The sequence below is a fragment of the Hippocampus comes genome, unplaced genomic scaffold, assembly GCF_001891065.2.
Source record: "Hippocampus comes isolate QL1 unplaced genomic scaffold, H_comes_QL1_v1.1 scaffold260, whole genome shotgun sequence".
NCBI lineage: Eukaryota > Metazoa > Chordata > Actinopteri > Syngnathiformes > Syngnathidae > Hippocampus > Hippocampus comes.
The window spans coordinates 340,658-357,676 of NW_017805378.1; the positions used below are offsets into that span (position 1 = coordinate 340,658).

The 17,019-nt window shown below is 42.7% G+C and overlaps 1 protein-coding gene and 1 long non-coding RNA gene across 2 annotated transcripts in view; both read left to right on the plus strand.

The window, feature by feature from the left end:
• LOC109517181 (uncharacterized) overlaps positions 1-202 on the plus strand; it is an 8,398-nt gene extending 8,196 nt beyond the window's left edge. Inside the window, exon 3 of the long non-coding RNA XR_002168499.1 lies at positions 190-202. This is a non-coding gene — a long non-coding RNA (uncharacterized LOC109517181). The remainder of the gene's footprint in view (positions 1-189) is intronic.
• Positions 203-1,478: 1,276 nt separating this feature from the next.
• garnl3 (GTPase activating Rap/RanGAP domain like 3) lies at positions 1,479-14,957 on the plus strand. Its single transcript, XM_019872121.1, is given in 27 exon segments — positions 1,479-1,488; positions 1,607-1,718; positions 2,013-2,076; positions 2,356-2,382; positions 2,466-2,541; positions 2,631-2,729; positions 3,126-3,229; positions 3,595-3,703; positions 3,785-3,830; positions 3,933-4,039; positions 4,774-4,889; positions 5,310-5,414; positions 5,711-5,785; positions 5,893-6,007; positions 6,998-7,135; positions 8,497-8,613; positions 8,707-8,864; positions 9,478-9,636; positions 9,967-10,033; positions 10,557-10,664; positions 11,223-11,341; positions 11,917-12,052; positions 12,659-12,718; positions 14,096-14,153; positions 14,155-14,225; positions 14,408-14,531; positions 14,648-14,957. Coding segments are annotated over 27 exon segments (2,637 nt in total). The 3' UTR covers positions 14,805-14,957.
• Positions 14,958-17,019: the final 2,062 nt, after the last annotated feature.

The window sequence follows — 17,019 nt, forward strand, 5'->3', positions numbered from 1 at the left end:
AATGTATGTGTGTGTGTGTGGGGGGGGGGGCTAATAGTTTGTGAGAGCATTTCAATTGTGTATGTGAGCAAAAAAAAAAATGTAGCATTGGAAATGAGTATTTAAAATTTTTTTTTGGTGTGTTTCTGTAGTGTGTGAGCACATTTTAGCAGACTGTATGAGTAATTTGATGCATTTGATCCTTGGCAGCTGATATCCAGCGTGATGATCCGCCGTACTTCGTCCTCCTCTGGCGTGTTTGTGAGCCTCCGCATTACCCCTCATGTGCGTGTGTGTACGTGTGTGCTTGAGGGGCCATCAGAAGCGTAATTGCGGATTACCTATCATATCCAACACTGAAATAAATATTTTAGTACCTTCTGAGCATACCTCAGTATGGTGTGCAGTTTCTTCAGTAGTTCCTGGTCCACTTTGAGAACTTGAACGCCTCTAATTGGTGCGTCCACTGGCAAAAAAAAAAAAATTGATCATAAAATTGAACATACTGGAACTGCATCGATTTTATTTCTGAAAAAAAACTGTGCCTCATTTATGTGACAAGCAGAATTTGGATTACGCTCCTGGAACCTGGAGGAGACCTTTCCTCAAAAAAAACTTACTTCCCCAAATAAAAATAAAATCAATTTCCCTGGTCCACTTTGAGAACTTGAACACCTCCCGTCTAATTGGTGCGTCCACTGGCAAAAAAATAAATAAAAAAATTGATCATAAAATTGAACATAGTGGAACTGCATCGATTTTATTTCTGAAAAAAACTGTGCCTCATTTATGTGACAAGCAGAATTTGGATTACGCTCCTGGAACCTGGAGGAGAACCGACGTGCACTTGGAAAATCCCGAGTACCACACCAGATGGTTCTTTAAATACTTCCTCGGGAAAGGTCAGTTCAACAAAATGTCACACGAGCCAACAGCAGCATCACAAACACTCGGGTAAGACTCCAAACAGTTGCATTCAACTGTCAGTTCAAACGCGAGGCTCATAACATATCACAAAAAACATTTATTATAAAAGTCACAACTTGGGATTTGCTCGTCTTAGGTTAACCCAAACCCATTAAAAGAGCCGTGGAAAACACAGATTTAGACAACTGTGCACATTAAAAAAGTCTTCACTTGTTACGATGGGAGCATAAACAAATCTGCCGTTTCAATTTTTATTAAGTGTCACAAGTTCCACGATGGTTTTCTTTCAGTGCACCAAAACTATGTGGGCACGGATGCGGAGAAGAACCCTTTCTACAAAGTCACTTCGCATTGTGTTAGAAAGTTCAAGTTGTTCTGGAAAATATGGAACCCGGAAAAATAATTCCCGAGGCTGCATCATATCGGACTGCTTCCCCGCCATCTGTTGCACGGGTCCGACATGTCGCCTTCGCTCGCCATGTCTCCCTTGTCTCATCTTCACAATGACCTCCATCAGTGAGGGGGCGGGGGCGAGTGTGTGAGACAACGTGGCTCTTGAGTCATCGTCATCGATGTACGCATGTACACACACATGGATATCGGCACGGTGGCACGAGATGACTCAGCATTTTGGCCAAGGTGGCAACATTTCGAAAGTCATTTGTCACGTTTTGTTTGCGATGAATTAAATGTAACTAAGATGAAAGTCTTCTTCATGTTTTTTTTTTGTTGTTGTTGTCTGCGCAGGGGACCCTGAAGATCAGCCTCCCTTACAGCCCCACTAAAACACTATCAGTCAAATCCATCCTCAGGTGAGGAGATGCTCATTCACTCTCACTCAAAGTAAGGTCATAAAAAAAATAAAAAAAAAAGAAATGAAGAAATAAGCAAACCGATATTGGAATGCGCGCAAACAACAAACATGTTTCTACCTGCTTTCGAAAGAAAAAAAATGTCCACTCGACTAGATATGTTTCGAATGTTAAAGGCTGTGTGACTTAGCATTTTCATCCGCCGCATACCTTGAGGCTATTTGCCCCGGCTCGGTCCCCACCGAGCTTCTCTCATCTCTTCATGTCATTATCTCCACATGTGCGCCGTGCCAGCGCGATGAACATGGACAGGTTTGAGAGAGGCCCGCGGGAGATCCTCAACCCTGACATTCAGAAGGTGAGCGAGTAGCTAAAGCACCTCTGTAACGTAATGTCAAGTCATGTCACGTCATGTAACGTCACAAAACATGACATAAAATCTACCAAAATCCAATGTAAAAGTAATATAATGTACTGTACCATCAGAAAAGGGTAACGCAATGTCACCTAATGTATCATAAAGCAATGTCAAAGCAGGGTCAGGTAATCAAATCTAACTGTTACATAAAGTAAAGTAACGCAATGCCACTTAGCATACCCTCAGTCTATGCTAACTTTTGTCTTCTCTTGCCTTCAGGATTTGCTTGTATTGGAGGAACAGGAGGTACAAGATGGTGCTTAACGTGATTTGTATATATATGTATTTTTTAAATTTTCACAGCCATCATGAGCATAATCTTTCCACAGGGGTCCGTCAACTTTAAATTTGGCGTCCTGTTTGCCAAAGATGGACAGCTCACAGACGACGAGATGTTCAGTAATGGTAAAATATAAACTACCCCCCCCCCCCCACAGCCCCACAGCATTATCTGGACGCCATTTATCTGGTTTTGTTTTGCCCGTCTGTTGCAGAAATGGGGAGCGAGAGCTTCGACAAGTTTCTCAAGCTGCTGGGAGACAGCATAACCTTGCAGGGATGGGCGGGTTATCGTGGAGGCCTTGACACCAAGAGTAAGAAGTCCCAAAACAAAACATTTTTGCCACCATCTAAAACGGTTTATAATCTAAGCTAAATTTATAAGGCCAGTTGTGTGCGCCTGGTACGACATTTGCATTTTGAAGAACAACCTTACAGCATCGCAGCATTATTTACAATACAATACAATACAACGAAAGTCGGCTAGCTTAATTTATGTATCTTGAATAAAGCTTAGCAAGAGACATGCTCCTGGTCATCACGTTTGTATCATCTATTGGTTTTTGTTTAGCTGTGCTGTGATTGGCCAGTCTGCATTTTGTCAACTGAACTTGGCGACAGGTCACCATATTAACCGCTAGGTAACACTTAGCCTCCTGCCGAGCTGGCCTTAACTCACAAACTTTGTCCTGGTTTGCTACTTCTTCCAGACGACACTACAGGGATCAAGTCCATCTACACGGTGTATCAGGGCCATGAGCTCATGTTCCACGTGTCCACCATGTTGCCCTACTCCAAAGAGAACAAACAACAGGTGTGCGTCTGCTCCCGGTACTACTTTTGTGACGATGGCAAGCCCTTAGAGCATTTATGACTTGACCATCCCAAAGCAAACATTTTCTTTGGAGTATGATATGCTACGTTCCCACTTGTCTAAACACGCTATTCAGATGAATATTGCGTTTGTGAAATAAGGATTCAGAAGATGATCCCATCTATTTTCATTCATTTCATGGTGTCGGAGTAGGGAGGGATCGAAAACAGGCAGGTTTTGACTCGCAAAGAACTGGAGTTCCCCACCCCACAGGAACCTTTAGCTGGATGTCGGGTATATTGAATAAATGTCGTTAGATGTTGGGCGTTAAATTTCTTCCCGCCGCTTTTGTCGCCCCTCTGCAGGTGGAGCGCAAGCGTCACATCGGAAACGACATCGTCACCATCGTATTCCAGGAGGGCGATGATGCATCGTCATCCTTCAAGCCTTCCATGATCCGCTCGCACTTCACCCGTATCCTTACAAGAGAAACGACAAGCACGACTGCTGCGTCATCTTTAGTCTGGCGTGCGCTTCCTTAGCTCAGATGTGCAGATATTTTTGCATTAGTTCGATATAATTGCCAGACTGACAGTTACAGGTGAGCGCATCTATAAATGGAGGGATGAGTTACTGATGATTTATTTATGGGCTATTCATGTTGTATTCATGTTGGGCTATTCATGTATTCATCTTGTCGCAGGTTGAAGTTTTTTTCCGAGGAGAGTGTGCCACTGTTTGGACCGCCTCTCCCGTCGCCGCCAGTCTTTACCGATCACCACGAATTCAGGGACTTTTTATTAGTCAAATGTAAGATTGATTGATTTACTGTCATTGGACTTTTTGGGGGAAACTGAGACAGTTTAGTCATCAGTGATTGTCGACGGTGATACTGTTTGTAGTACGCTATGAACCTCAAAGGCAAGATTTCTTACAAGTACAGGTGAACCCTATGTTGCGTAGGGGGAGCAAAGATCTTTATATAATTGGCATCATTGAATTAATCATTCTTTTTATTTTTTTTTTTTGAAACTCCAAAATTTCCTAAGAAATTATGAAAAAAACAACAGTGATAAACAGTCACATGAAAAACAGAACTACTTCGAAAAAAATGTGATAATATTGAAAACTTTTTTTTAAATCCGTGGGTGCCAAACCACATAGAGCTTGACTGTACATTCAAAATGAACCTACCACTGTCGCTTTCTGTCGGCATAAAAAGTAGGATCGAAGAGGATTTGACATGCAAAAATCTTCATCAAACAGGAGGCTGATCTGAATACGTCCTCTTTTAATTCTTTTAGTCCATTATTGTCAAACTAAATAGTGTGCCACCATCTAATTGCTAACGGTGGAATTACACCCCAAATTAACGGCACACGAAACAAAATAGAGTGAAAAAAATGGCACCCAAAAAAAGCCACGCTATAGCAGGACTGCATAATCATGACTCGCAACCGAGGGAGCTTTACTGTATGTCGGAAATGTTCATAAGGTGTATTACAAGATTTAGGGAGCTCAACGAATGTACTTTCTTCACGCAGTAATCAATGGAGAGAAAGCCACACTGGAGACGCCAACATTTGCCCAGAAGCGTCAGCGGACCTTGGACATGTTGATCCGCTCGCTCTACCAGGACCTCATGCCTGACCTGCACAAGGTACCAGCCAGTCTTGGATAAAACCCCAAATTTTTGGCTGACCCTCCACCCCCCCGCCTCCTCCTCCATGTGACCACTGCGACTTTAAAAGCTGCTGACTGTGTTCTCCACTGCGGCCCACTGCGTACTCCACGACAGCATACACACACACACACACACACTGATTCCACTGCAGTGCTGCCTTTTTTCTTGCTCCCTGTCATTCATGTTTCCTCCCATCTGACTCTCACTGTCACTCTCAAGCAGAGGTGGCAAAAGTACTCACACCCTGTGCTCAAGTAGGAGAACAGATACTTTATACATAAAAAATATACAATGATATGATGTAAATATAACTAGATGCTTTCTTTTTCCCCGTCTCTTTCACCTCCATCGTGCCTGTGTGTTTGCGCCACATATTAGGTCCCTTTTTCTCCGCAGAACATGTTGAACCGCCGCTCCTTCAGTGACGTGCTGCCCGAGTCGCCAAAGTCAGCGCGGAAGAAGGAGGAGGCACGCCAGGCCGAATTCGTCAGGATAGGCCAGGTAAAATGAATACACCGCAGATGCTAGGGTAGCGGAATGTGGGAATGGGTGCACGTGCGGTAGATGAAAAGTAGATCTAGTAGTAGGTCATAAAAGGTCGGACACCCGTGATTTAGGGCATTTGTATAAAGCTACATCTAGGCAGGTTACAGTTCAGGGGCATCGGGAAGGCTCTTGTTAGGGGTTGAGGTTAGGATTTAGGAGGCTAGGGTAAGGGCAGGGGCTTGGCTGGTCACAGGGAGTTTTGGGTAGCGTGAGGGGGGGTTCATCGTGTACAAATGCTTTGCACCATTTAGGCTCTAAAGCTGAAGACCATTGTGAGAGGCGACGCCCCCACCAGCCTGGTCACCACCGGCTTGTGCAGAAAAGAGGTGACAGCTTTCAGCTCATCAATGCAAATAGCAACACTGCCTTTTGCTTGACATGTGTGTGTGCGTGTGTGTGTGTGCGTGCGTGTGTGTGTGTGCGTGCACGGCAGCCGTGGGAGTCGCAGTCGTTCTGCAGCACATTCCCTCACGAGGTGGTGTGCGCCGACTCATGGGGCCAGTCGCTGCTGGTAGCCACCGACGCAGCGGGGGTCCTGCTGCTGGATGGTGAGCCGAGATTAATTGCAACTGACGTCCTGCCGGGGGGGGGTGTTGTCACCCCACATGTCCTCTCCATCAAAGCCAGACGTGCTCAATCAATCCGTCAATCGTTTGTCCTTCCCGTTTTCAACTGGCAATTAAAAACAAACAAACAAACAAACAAACAAAGCGGCTAATTAATATTAACTGTCCTTGTTTTTTTTCAGTTTTGGCATGTTTTATTTTCAGTATATGGTCTGCAGCGTTCCCCGACCATTTGCAAATATGCTCTGTGAGTAATTGACACCCTCCCTAAAAGGTTTACCATGGCCTATTTATAACACCGGATTGCCACAAAGAACTACTTTTGTCTTTATGAAGCTCTTCGACACACTTTCTTTGGTACCAGCATGCCAGAAGATGGCAGAAAAGTACGATTTCTGCCGAAAGGAAGCTCCTCAACTGGCTTTAACATAGTTCCTTGGAACAAAATTGACAAAAGATGGTGGTAAAGCACCGCTTTTATCGAAATGAAGCCCCTCAATTGGCTTTAACACATTTCCTTGGCACCAAGACGCCACAAAATGGTGGCCAATCACTGCTTTTGTCAAAGTAAAGCTCTTCAAATCATTTCAACCCAGTTCCATGGCACCAATATGCCACAAAATGGTGGCAAAGCGCTACTCTTGTCTGAATAAAACTCTACAACTCACTACAACATTATTTCATGGCACTAAGATACCACATGATGGCAGCAAAGCATTCCTTTTAAATCCAATTCAGTCCTGTGGTCTGGTTTTTTTTCATATTGTCGATATGAGGCTAGAATTGAATTGTGGTAAAACAGTCTTTAGATTAAAAAAAAAAACAGGTTTCAAAATTAATCATACACGTTTGAATTTCGTGATTTTTCAATAGCTAACCGAAAATGGAAAGAAGAAATGCTACAGGTTCTCGATGCCATTCAAATGTTAATGCTGTGGGCTACTTTGACTATCTGGTTTTGTTTTTCTCCAGGCTCTGATCCACCTTCCTCCATCACCGGTGAGGCTCAGGCTCTCCCGGCGCCGGTGCAGGTGTTTGACAAGACGCTGCTAGTGAAGCAGATGCACATACTTGAGCCTCAGGACTTGCTCATCACTCGAGCAGACAAAGGTGAAGGCAGTTTTTTTCTTCTCTATATAGTTCTTCTTTTCATATCATCCTATTTTTTAATCGTACAAATACTTGGTGTGTATACTCGGCTAGCCAGGCACTAAGCTGGCCGAGGTACCTCCACTGTGTAGCATTTGTTATTTTGCCAGGTCTGCTCTCAAATTTCACTCATTGAATCAACGAGTACGCTGCCTCCTTTTCTCATTTTCTCCATTGAGCATATCGATCTGGTGTCAGTACTGTGCTGTCGTTTGTGTCTGTTTATCCTAAGGAGCTAAAGGGAACGTGTCCGAAGTACGCGCATATACGCACGCAGCCAGGCACCAAATGCCGCAAGCGGGAAAACAAAATGGCTGCAAATGAAAAGCATGTCATCAATTTTCTCGTTCACCCTCATACTGACAAATGTGATTAACTCGCCTTTGATGGCATGACACCACCACAGCCGCACATTTACCCCGAAACTTTCCGGCTTCTTGCTCGGCTTATCCCAGGAAATCCGCATCTTGAAGGATGACGAGGCCGTATGTTGTGATATCAATATTTTGTCGCAGCCTGAACAGTGGCAGTAGCAACGTTGTGAGAAAATATCCATATTGCCATACCTCACATTTGTATCCAGATACTGTACATCATTATCAAATATTGATCCTTGTGTTAGTATCGGGTGGTATCATATTGTTTTGTCGAAAGATACGATATCAATACTGTGGCTTGTAGTGGCAAAACTGCGGTAAATGGTATTGTGATCTCTCATTTTTTTAATCAAGATAGAATGCCAGCATAGTTTCAGATGATGTATTGTAGTACTGTTGCCGTTAGGGATAGGACAAAATTTTGACATTGATATTATAAAGTACAGATGTAATATCAATACATTTACATCAGACATCAATACTCCAGCAGTAGGAAAACATTGATATCAATACATCAGTATTGAAATGGTTTCTGTCAGGGGTGTGGTTAAAATGTTGATATTGAAATTATCGTCTATCTAGCTACGGTACCACTCCACCTACATCTGATATCAATGCTGTATCTTGTAGTTCCTGGACAGATATCAATATTGCAATTTATCATTTTTGGCCTCTATCGACGATACTCTATCAAAACATCAATATCAGATACCACTGTTTTGTCACATCAGTATCCCATCAATATCAATACTGCAAGAGTATCGATACTGTCAGAGCAGAGATGGGATTAAATATCGCTCTTGGTTATCGATACACAGTATGGATTTGTTGTCTTCAAAGACCGATTATCGGGATTTTTCGTGACATTTTGTGGCTTGTTATGCTCACGTAGTGCAAAAAATGAAGGCTCATGCTATAGCAAGCCACCCGACCTGTCTCTCCCAGGAAAGGACGCTCGGCTGTACGTGTTCCGACTGAGCACTCTCAAGAGAGGCCTGGAGGAGCAGCAGCAAGCCCGCGGCAAGTGCGACAGCCGGGAGAATAAACTGGAGAAAACTAAAGGTGGACCATAACCATCATCTTTGCACAGTGAGCTTTTCCTGACATTTTGTAGTCACCACGAGTTTGACACCCTCCGCCCTGTCCTCCCACCAGGTTGCCATTTGTATTCCATCAACACACACCACGGCTCGGAGCTGAGGATCGTGGCGGCCATTCGGAACAAGCTGCTGCTCATCACCCGGAAACGCTTCGAAGGCTTCAGCGCTGTCGGGGGGACCGACTCGCCGGTGGAGGAGTTTCAGTACATACGGGTGCGTCACGCTCATGGGGTCAAACCACAGGATATCAAAGTAAATCATTGGAAATAAAACTCATTTGCTGCAACACTCAAAGCCACATAGGATTAGCATTGTACAATGAGGTCTAAATCTATTTGGGATTATAAAATCATTCTGCCAATAGAATTTTACATTGCTGCATAAGAAGAAAGATAGCACATAATTGTGCGTACTTTGTTTTACTGCTGGGCAATGACTAGGTAGCATTAGCACAGCGTAAGCTAGCGCTGACGTTAGCTAGCAAGCTAGGTGTTATGTTCTGCTAACTTAAACACAACCCAACCAAACATTCATTGAATACCTGTGATAAATACCTTCTGGAAACCCAATGACGGAGATTTGGTTTCCTATGTGTTCTTTGAGAAGTGGTTTCTAAGTCACCAGGCAGTTTTGCTATTTCGCCTCCTGACTTACTGGTTATGCTGGATCATTTGAATTTTTTGAGGTGCACCCCCAAACACATCCTGTTTTTGCCATGGTTTCAGTTCAGGTCAGTGGTAGTCAGTGACAAACTATATGAAAATGTCCACTAGGGTAATGTGGGACGATGGCTGATCATGTAACGTGGGCGCGTTCCTTCCACCAGGAAATCTGTCTGTGCGACCCTCCCGCCGTGATGGCACTGGTGGATGGGCCGACGGGCGAGAACGACAACATGATCTGCGTGGGCTATAAACATCAGTTTGACCTGATCAACGAGAGCACAGGCGACGCCTACCGGCTGCACCACGTCGATGCCAACAGGGTGAGACGCACCTACCAAACCTTCATATCACGGCACAACACCAAATAAAAACATCATAAAAATTTTACATAGTTATCCCCCATTTATTGCAGGAATACCTTTCAGACTCACCTCAAATACGAAAAACAAAAACATTCAACCAAACAATGAATCCAGCCAAAGTGTGCTAGCCTAATACTAACATATACTGTCATGTGATATACCATAGATTAAATTAGCATGGATGTTACATTCTCTTTACCTTTTTTCCTTGCCATTCTTCTTTTTCTTTTTCTTTCAATGAGGAACTGCAATACAACAGGGCTTCCCTTTTTCCCTCTCTGTCCACAGGTCAATTTTGTGGCGGCTATGGACGTGTATGAGGATGGCGAGGCTGGTCTACTCTTGTGTTACAATTGTGGGTACACAAACATATCTTTCTTTACACATTTATAATCTTAACACCAACACACCTACTACTACTACTACTACTACTACTACTACTACTACTACTACTACTACTACTACTACTACCACAACTGTGACTGTATGGAAAACAGTGTGAGCATTTATTCCACATCCTTGAAATCAAGCTGTACTGCACCAATTTCTATCCTCCACAGAAAGACAATTCAGCATACTAGTGGAATGTCTCTCTCTCAAAAAGAGCGCTAAAGCTTGAGGGCAGCATCTGCTGATTTTTGCCTGCAGGAATTTGTGTGATTTAATTGATCCATTAACCACAGCAAACATCTATGTCCTGAAGTAACAAAGCAGCCCCAGACCATTGTACTCACTCCTACTAGCATGTTTGACTGTAAGCCTGATGTTCACAGAATATTTTTTTTGTCAATGTTTTTTTTTAACAATAATAGCATCATTTTTGGACTATTAGTCGCCAACAGCCAACAATTTTCTTTTCTAATTCCTTCATTTGGCAGATATTTGCTCGTACAAGAAAGTGTGTCCGTTCAACGGCTCCACGCCCATGATCCAGTCCAACACGTCCGACTTCCACTTCAGCTGGAACCAGATGCCCAATGCTATTGGTTCGTTGCCATGGCAATGCGACAAGCTCTGCGGTCACCATGGAGCGCCATACCATATGCCACACTCGTCCACTCATTAGTGACATCTTCGCGTGCGTGTGCGTGTGCGTGTGTGTGTGTGTGTAGGTCTCCACTTTTCACACAAACACACCACACAAATATATACATTCAAGCAACTGCTTTGTTTTCCGTATTATATTCTAGCAACTAATGTTGCATGTAATTAATATTTTGTGCTCCAGTCGGGGGCAGCATATCACCACACACTTGGTGCAGCTGCCCTCGTAAGAATTACTTTCAACATATGGTACCAGGACTGTCGCTGTCTGTCATATTGTGTTAATGCACCATCATGACACCAACATTTTTAGTAGGCATAAAAAGCAGGATTGAAGTGGATTTGACATTCAGTTTTCTGTGTGCCGCCAGCTTAGGGTGGACAGTGGAAATACATCTAAAATAAATGGGAGGCAGAACAAAATAAAGTGATCAACTGTAAAGGGGCCGTTTACGTTATATGGTATGGTATCATCCTTACGCTGGTGTTTTTCTCCTCAGTGTGCGCCTTCCCGTACATCCTGGCTTTCACCACAGACTCCATTGAGATCCGCCTTGTGGTCAATGGCAACCTGGTGTACACTGCGGTGGTCCCGGAACTGCAGCTTGCCGCTTCACGGGTCAGTACTAAATGTTTTGCTAGAACATGACTATGACGGTCTGAAGTATTTGCTTCCCTCCATCCTGTTGTCCGTACAGCAAAATTCATTGTTCCATTAACAACAGGAAGTTGTCCAAGTGCTGAATTAGCAAGCAGCCTCAGACCTACATTGTGCTATACAGTAACTATGTATAACTGTATGTGCGATGTTTTTATCATTATATTTGGGAGTTATTTGGGTTGGCTGACTACTCCTGCGAAGGTTCACCAATGTTCCCAGTTTTCTCCATTTGTGGATCATGATGCCAACAGTGGTTCATCAGAGTCCCAAAACCTTTAAAATGTCTTTGTAAGAGCAATCAAAAATGAGGATGCCGACAAATACATTTTCTTTCTCCTCATTGGAGGAAGACTCCTTTCAGCATTAGCACAAAATGCTGTCTCAGCTTACTCATTTCACTCCGTTTTATGAGTCCACGGGGAAACAACATGGCGGTCGATCTGGATGGTTATCGAGCTAATAACAACACCCTCGTATTTCATACACACAAGTGCTGCAAAGTGAAGTCTTGTCTCCGATCCAAACCTTCGCAGTCGGACATCTACTTTGTGTCGTCCGCTCCGGTGAGCTCGGCCTCCAACTGCAGTTCCAGGGACACCAGCTCGCAGAGTTCCCCGCAGACGCCCACCAGCTACGAGATGCCTGTTTTCCCCTCACCCCTCGGGGATGGTAAGCAAAAGGCACTTTTCCATCCCAAATAAGGAAAGCAGAGAACCGATATTTACATATTAAATAATTTTGAATACGGATGAGGAAACGACTCGTTCAATATTATGGACAAAAAAAAGTCGTTTGAAAAAGGTCTAAGTGTAATTCTCTTAATGCATTGACAGACAATTTCACTTTCATTCTAGTTTGAATCCTTTCCAAAAGAAGTGTATTGTTCTTCTATTTATAAATGATGCTGTGTCATGTCAGTCGGGTGAAGCAGCATGTGGTTCACTACACACGGGTCAATTTTGACACTCTGTTCCACGTGACAATCACCAGGCAACTCTGTGTTTAATTTAGTAAAGCGTAACGATAAACAACTGTTTTTTTCTGTTCACAAGCAATGTATGATGTAAGCGTAACAGCTTGTACCATGTTTGTTAGAAATTACTGCACTCACTGCCATGCATATACTTTGCGCAATTTCTTCTCTTTCTTGCCAAGGCAACTGTTTTTCCCATTTTTTTTTTTTGGTCGAAGGGGGATGGAAAATATGTTAACCACTTAATGTTGTGTTGTTTTTCCTGTGTGTGTGCGTGCCCCTCTTCTTGGTCCCTGGTTCAGATTCTATACGGATCCCCTATGGTACCAAGCTTTCGCTGTACACGTCTAAGGACGCTGAAGGTACCGTGAATGGCGTCACTGGAATGTTAAATGAACTTTTGTCTTTTCCACGCCGCTCATCAAATGGTTGGCAATCCTAAAACCAGGCGTGTCAAACTCATTTTTGTCACGGGCCACTTTGGGGTTACGTCTTCCCTCGGGGGGCCGTTACGACATTGAAACTAAAAAAATGTTTATATATTATTACTTGGACACAGCAAATTGATGGATTACCAGTTTTGAAAGCAGTCAAATCAACTGTAATAGTTTGTTAATTATTGTTTGAATGAGTGTGATTGATTATTGCAAAATCTCAATCTTATTCATTACACATGACAATTTGACATTTCGGCACAAATTTTAGCAAGGAAGTTGACACATGATTTGCTTTCGCGGGCCACATAAAATGACATGATGGGCCAGATCTGGCTCCCGGGCCTTGAGTATGACACCTGTACCTTAAACCATCAACTGAAACCCTAATGTAAGCATAAACCCCAATTTAAGGATTGAAACCCCAAATTTGTATTGTCGTGTTAAAACAACAACAACAAAAATATTTCCTGAAACGTTTCACTTAAGGATGAGGAGTGAAAAGGTTCTCCAAAGTGTGGAGTAATTGGTGCCTGAAAGCTGATGAGGCCGCCATAAAGGAGGGAGGAAGGGGGTGAAGGACGTGATCTGCAGATTGCCCTGTCTCCATGGAGACTTTTGTCCGCCTAGGTCCAAATAACAGCACCACAAAGAGGGAGGAGGAATTGGATGTTGAATTGGGAGGGGTTGTGGGGCTCCTTGGGGGAGGTGCCGGTGGAGTCAAGTGATGTCACTGCAGCAATTAGCGCTAAAACGCGCTTAAAAAAAAACTAAAATAAAACCCCACTTGATTTGACGACCTGACTCGCGTATATCGTGAAATGTTGCCAAATGACGCCGATCGCTCAACTGACCTGCATAACCTGCCATGGCGCATTTCATTGGATGGCGCTCAAGAGCGGCAACAGTGCCCTCTAGTGGCCAAGTTAACAACTGCCCAAGGAGTGTTTAGGCTCCACTCCAAAGAATTCAATTGTGGAAAGATACAGAACTCTGCAACTGGTACAAGAACGTCTGCAAACGTTCACTTTTTTATGACTAAAAGTCCGCTATCTATCCCTAACTTGAAAACCTTCTTTGAAATCCTACCGCTAATTTGAAACCATCCTCCCGATTTGAAGTCCCAATGTGACACCCTAACCATAACTTAACACCCTATTTTGAAATTATTCCTTTTGCCCGAATTCTTGTCAGTCGTTAGTGTTACAATTTTGCGATTTAATAAGCACAAACATTAGAACACCAGAGTCTCTTTGTGTGGCTACGTGCTAAAGCGGTCAAGCTCATCTGTGGCCTCTTTCCCAGGCGAGTCGGCGTGCAAGCACATCTTCAAGATCCCTTTGTGCAACCTGGTGGGCCGCAGCTACGCACTCGCTGTCGCTATCGCGCATGGAAATCAAAGAGATAGCCAGCCGCACGCGCAAAGAGCTGCTCGGTAAACTTCGTTTCCCTTTCTTTCATCAATATTGTTTATACCAAATGTGTTTGTGTGTATACTGTATATTAAAATATTTTTTCAATTAAATTAAATTAAAAAACTGTACTTAACTATAGCTAGTTGAATTTTTATTATTTATCTTTTTTTTTCTTCTTTTTTTAAACACATCGTTTTAACAGGCCTGACAGAAGAACCGAGCAGTAAATCGGACAGCGGTGCGTCCAAAGCGAGGAAAGCGAGCAAGAAGAACACGGCGGCAGAGGAGCCCAGAGCACGAGCGCTAACGTCCACCAACAGTGACAGGTCAGACAAAGATTCTGCACGTTGGAAAAAGACAAAGCCCTAATGTGAAACCCTAACCGTAGTTTAACACCCTATTTCAACACCAGAACCTCTCCAAACATTTTTTCTCCCATCAGGTTAGACTCGGAGGCTTGCGATGCCGACTTGGACGCGGCTTCCATTTTGGAGGCGGAGCCGGAGACTTTGGTGCTTCGGGCCGACAGTCCGCCGCCGCTCACCAGCGCCTTCGCCCTTGCCGCGTCCTTCGAGGAAGATGTCCTCGATCTCAAGTGAAGACAATCCCGTTGTGCACTTCTCTCAAACAACCACTCCTGTACCCTTTTTACGCTGCTTTTTTTTGGGTGAAATTACAGGATAAGTCTAAAATACACCAAACATATTAAAACACACTTTTTTAACCCTTTCAGGGACAGCAGCATCATGTTATCAGGTTACAGGTTATGGTTATTGGTGCACGAAAGGGTTAAAGTATATTATTTCAATACTTCATGAGGGAAAAAAATTGCATTAATAGTGACGTCATGATAAAAACAAGAAAATTGAAAGAGAAAATCTAATTTTTCATCATCAAAAAGTTGCAACTTTATTGAGAAAAAGTGCAAATGAAAGTCTTTTAGCTGAATGGTAACACGTATAACACCATCGAGGGCCTTATGTAAATTAGCATGGATGTTACAGTAATTCTAAATCTTCAAACTGCTACTGTAACACACACAAAGGAGCAACGCATACAACTAAAAAGTACTGAAACATTCTACAAACGAGTAAAAGTTGAAAAAAGTCCACCGGTAACGGTTATTGTGAATTAATCCTGAAATTTCACCCAAAAGCTTGATTTCCCAATTTTTTTTGTGAATAGCCCATCGACTTTTTTGGGGGTTTTGCTTGCTGTGCTTAAACATTTTGTTTTCCACTTTGTTTGTTTGTTTGTTTTCGCGTTCCTTCGCTCCCCCCTTTCAAATGGCTGCTGTGTCAAATGGATGTGTCAGTATGTACGTGGTTGGAATCAAAACACAGAGTGGCGACCGGTGCCAGATTCTACTCGCGGCCATTTTTGAGTTCCTACCGCAAACTTGAACTAACGGAGTCACATTAAATCCAAATTTATTCATTTAAGTGTCGTATCATAAGATGTGATTATTATTTTCCGGAAAAATGTCATACGAAATACGCTTGTAGAAATCTGTTTATACACAAAGTAGCGCAATGTCTGGGATGCATATTTATAGATGTATTATATCAAAACAAATCTATTTTATTCTCTTCTTGAAGTAATGACAACAACAAAAAAAAAGGGTACGAACTTGTGAGCGCTCTTCTCTGGCCGTTTCCCCTTTTATTGAGTGTACACAGGTTGAAAACAGGGCTGGAGGTCTTTCCCAAGTGCCATTTACCAGCAGCTAGCGCGGAACTGCGTCACTTCCTTCTGGGGTTGGCAGTAGCAGCCATGATTGTAGTCCTTTTCCAGGTAACCAGAGTCCAAATTAGTTATAAATACACACAAAAAGGTCTTTCCCGAACATCTCCAAACCAAATTTAAACAAAATAGCGTAAACGTTCAAGATCCACTTGTAAAACCAGATTTTTATAGTTTCATGCGAAGCCCCATGAACAGTCACGGTAATTATAAACTTTTACACACACGGAGTAGCAACACATATAAATAAAGCATACGACAAAAGGCAAATAAATATTGAAAAACCAAAGCATATAATTTCCTCTCACAAATCGGCTAGCTTAATGCTAGCATACATCTGTGAAACTCCATTGATGAGCTAAAAACAGCTAGCATAAATGCGTCTGTGATTACAAACCTTTCAAAGAACTGCAGTGAGACATACAAACAGCAGACAACAAAAAAATTGTTTCCTTAAACGGCAAACTCTAGTCAACTAGTTAACTATTAAGTCTGATAGCTGAAGGCTAACATACAATGTAAAACACCATAGATGAGCTAATGAAAATTAGCATAGATGTCACGGTCATTATAAACCTTCAAAAAAAAATTGCTACTTTAACACACACAGGAGACAAAAAAAATAGATTACCAAAATCTTCAACCAAACCAGATTTATTTTGATCCAACAAAATGTGGCTGGTTGAAAAAAAATAACATTATTCTTTTCAATGTAAATTTGCTGATGACCAGTGTAATGGGCATCAGTTATTTGCCTATATTGTAAAAACAAAATTCCAAAAGGTTTAAAAATCTCAGAGTGTGTGAATGATGAACCGCAATATAGCAAGGGGTTCGCCGTATTTATATACTGACATTTTTTTTCCCCAAATCCTTTCAGTCTCTAACCATCGTCTCCTGAGGTCCCGTGTTGTATTGCGAGCGTTTACATTTAGCCAAGTGTGTTTACTGTCCACTTTGCAGTTAAAAAAACAACAACAACAACAACAAATGTTAATTAAATTTATCATCTAAAGTTAAATCCATAATCAAAATAAGCTTTTTGACAGACCAGGCCCCGCAGCAGCCTTC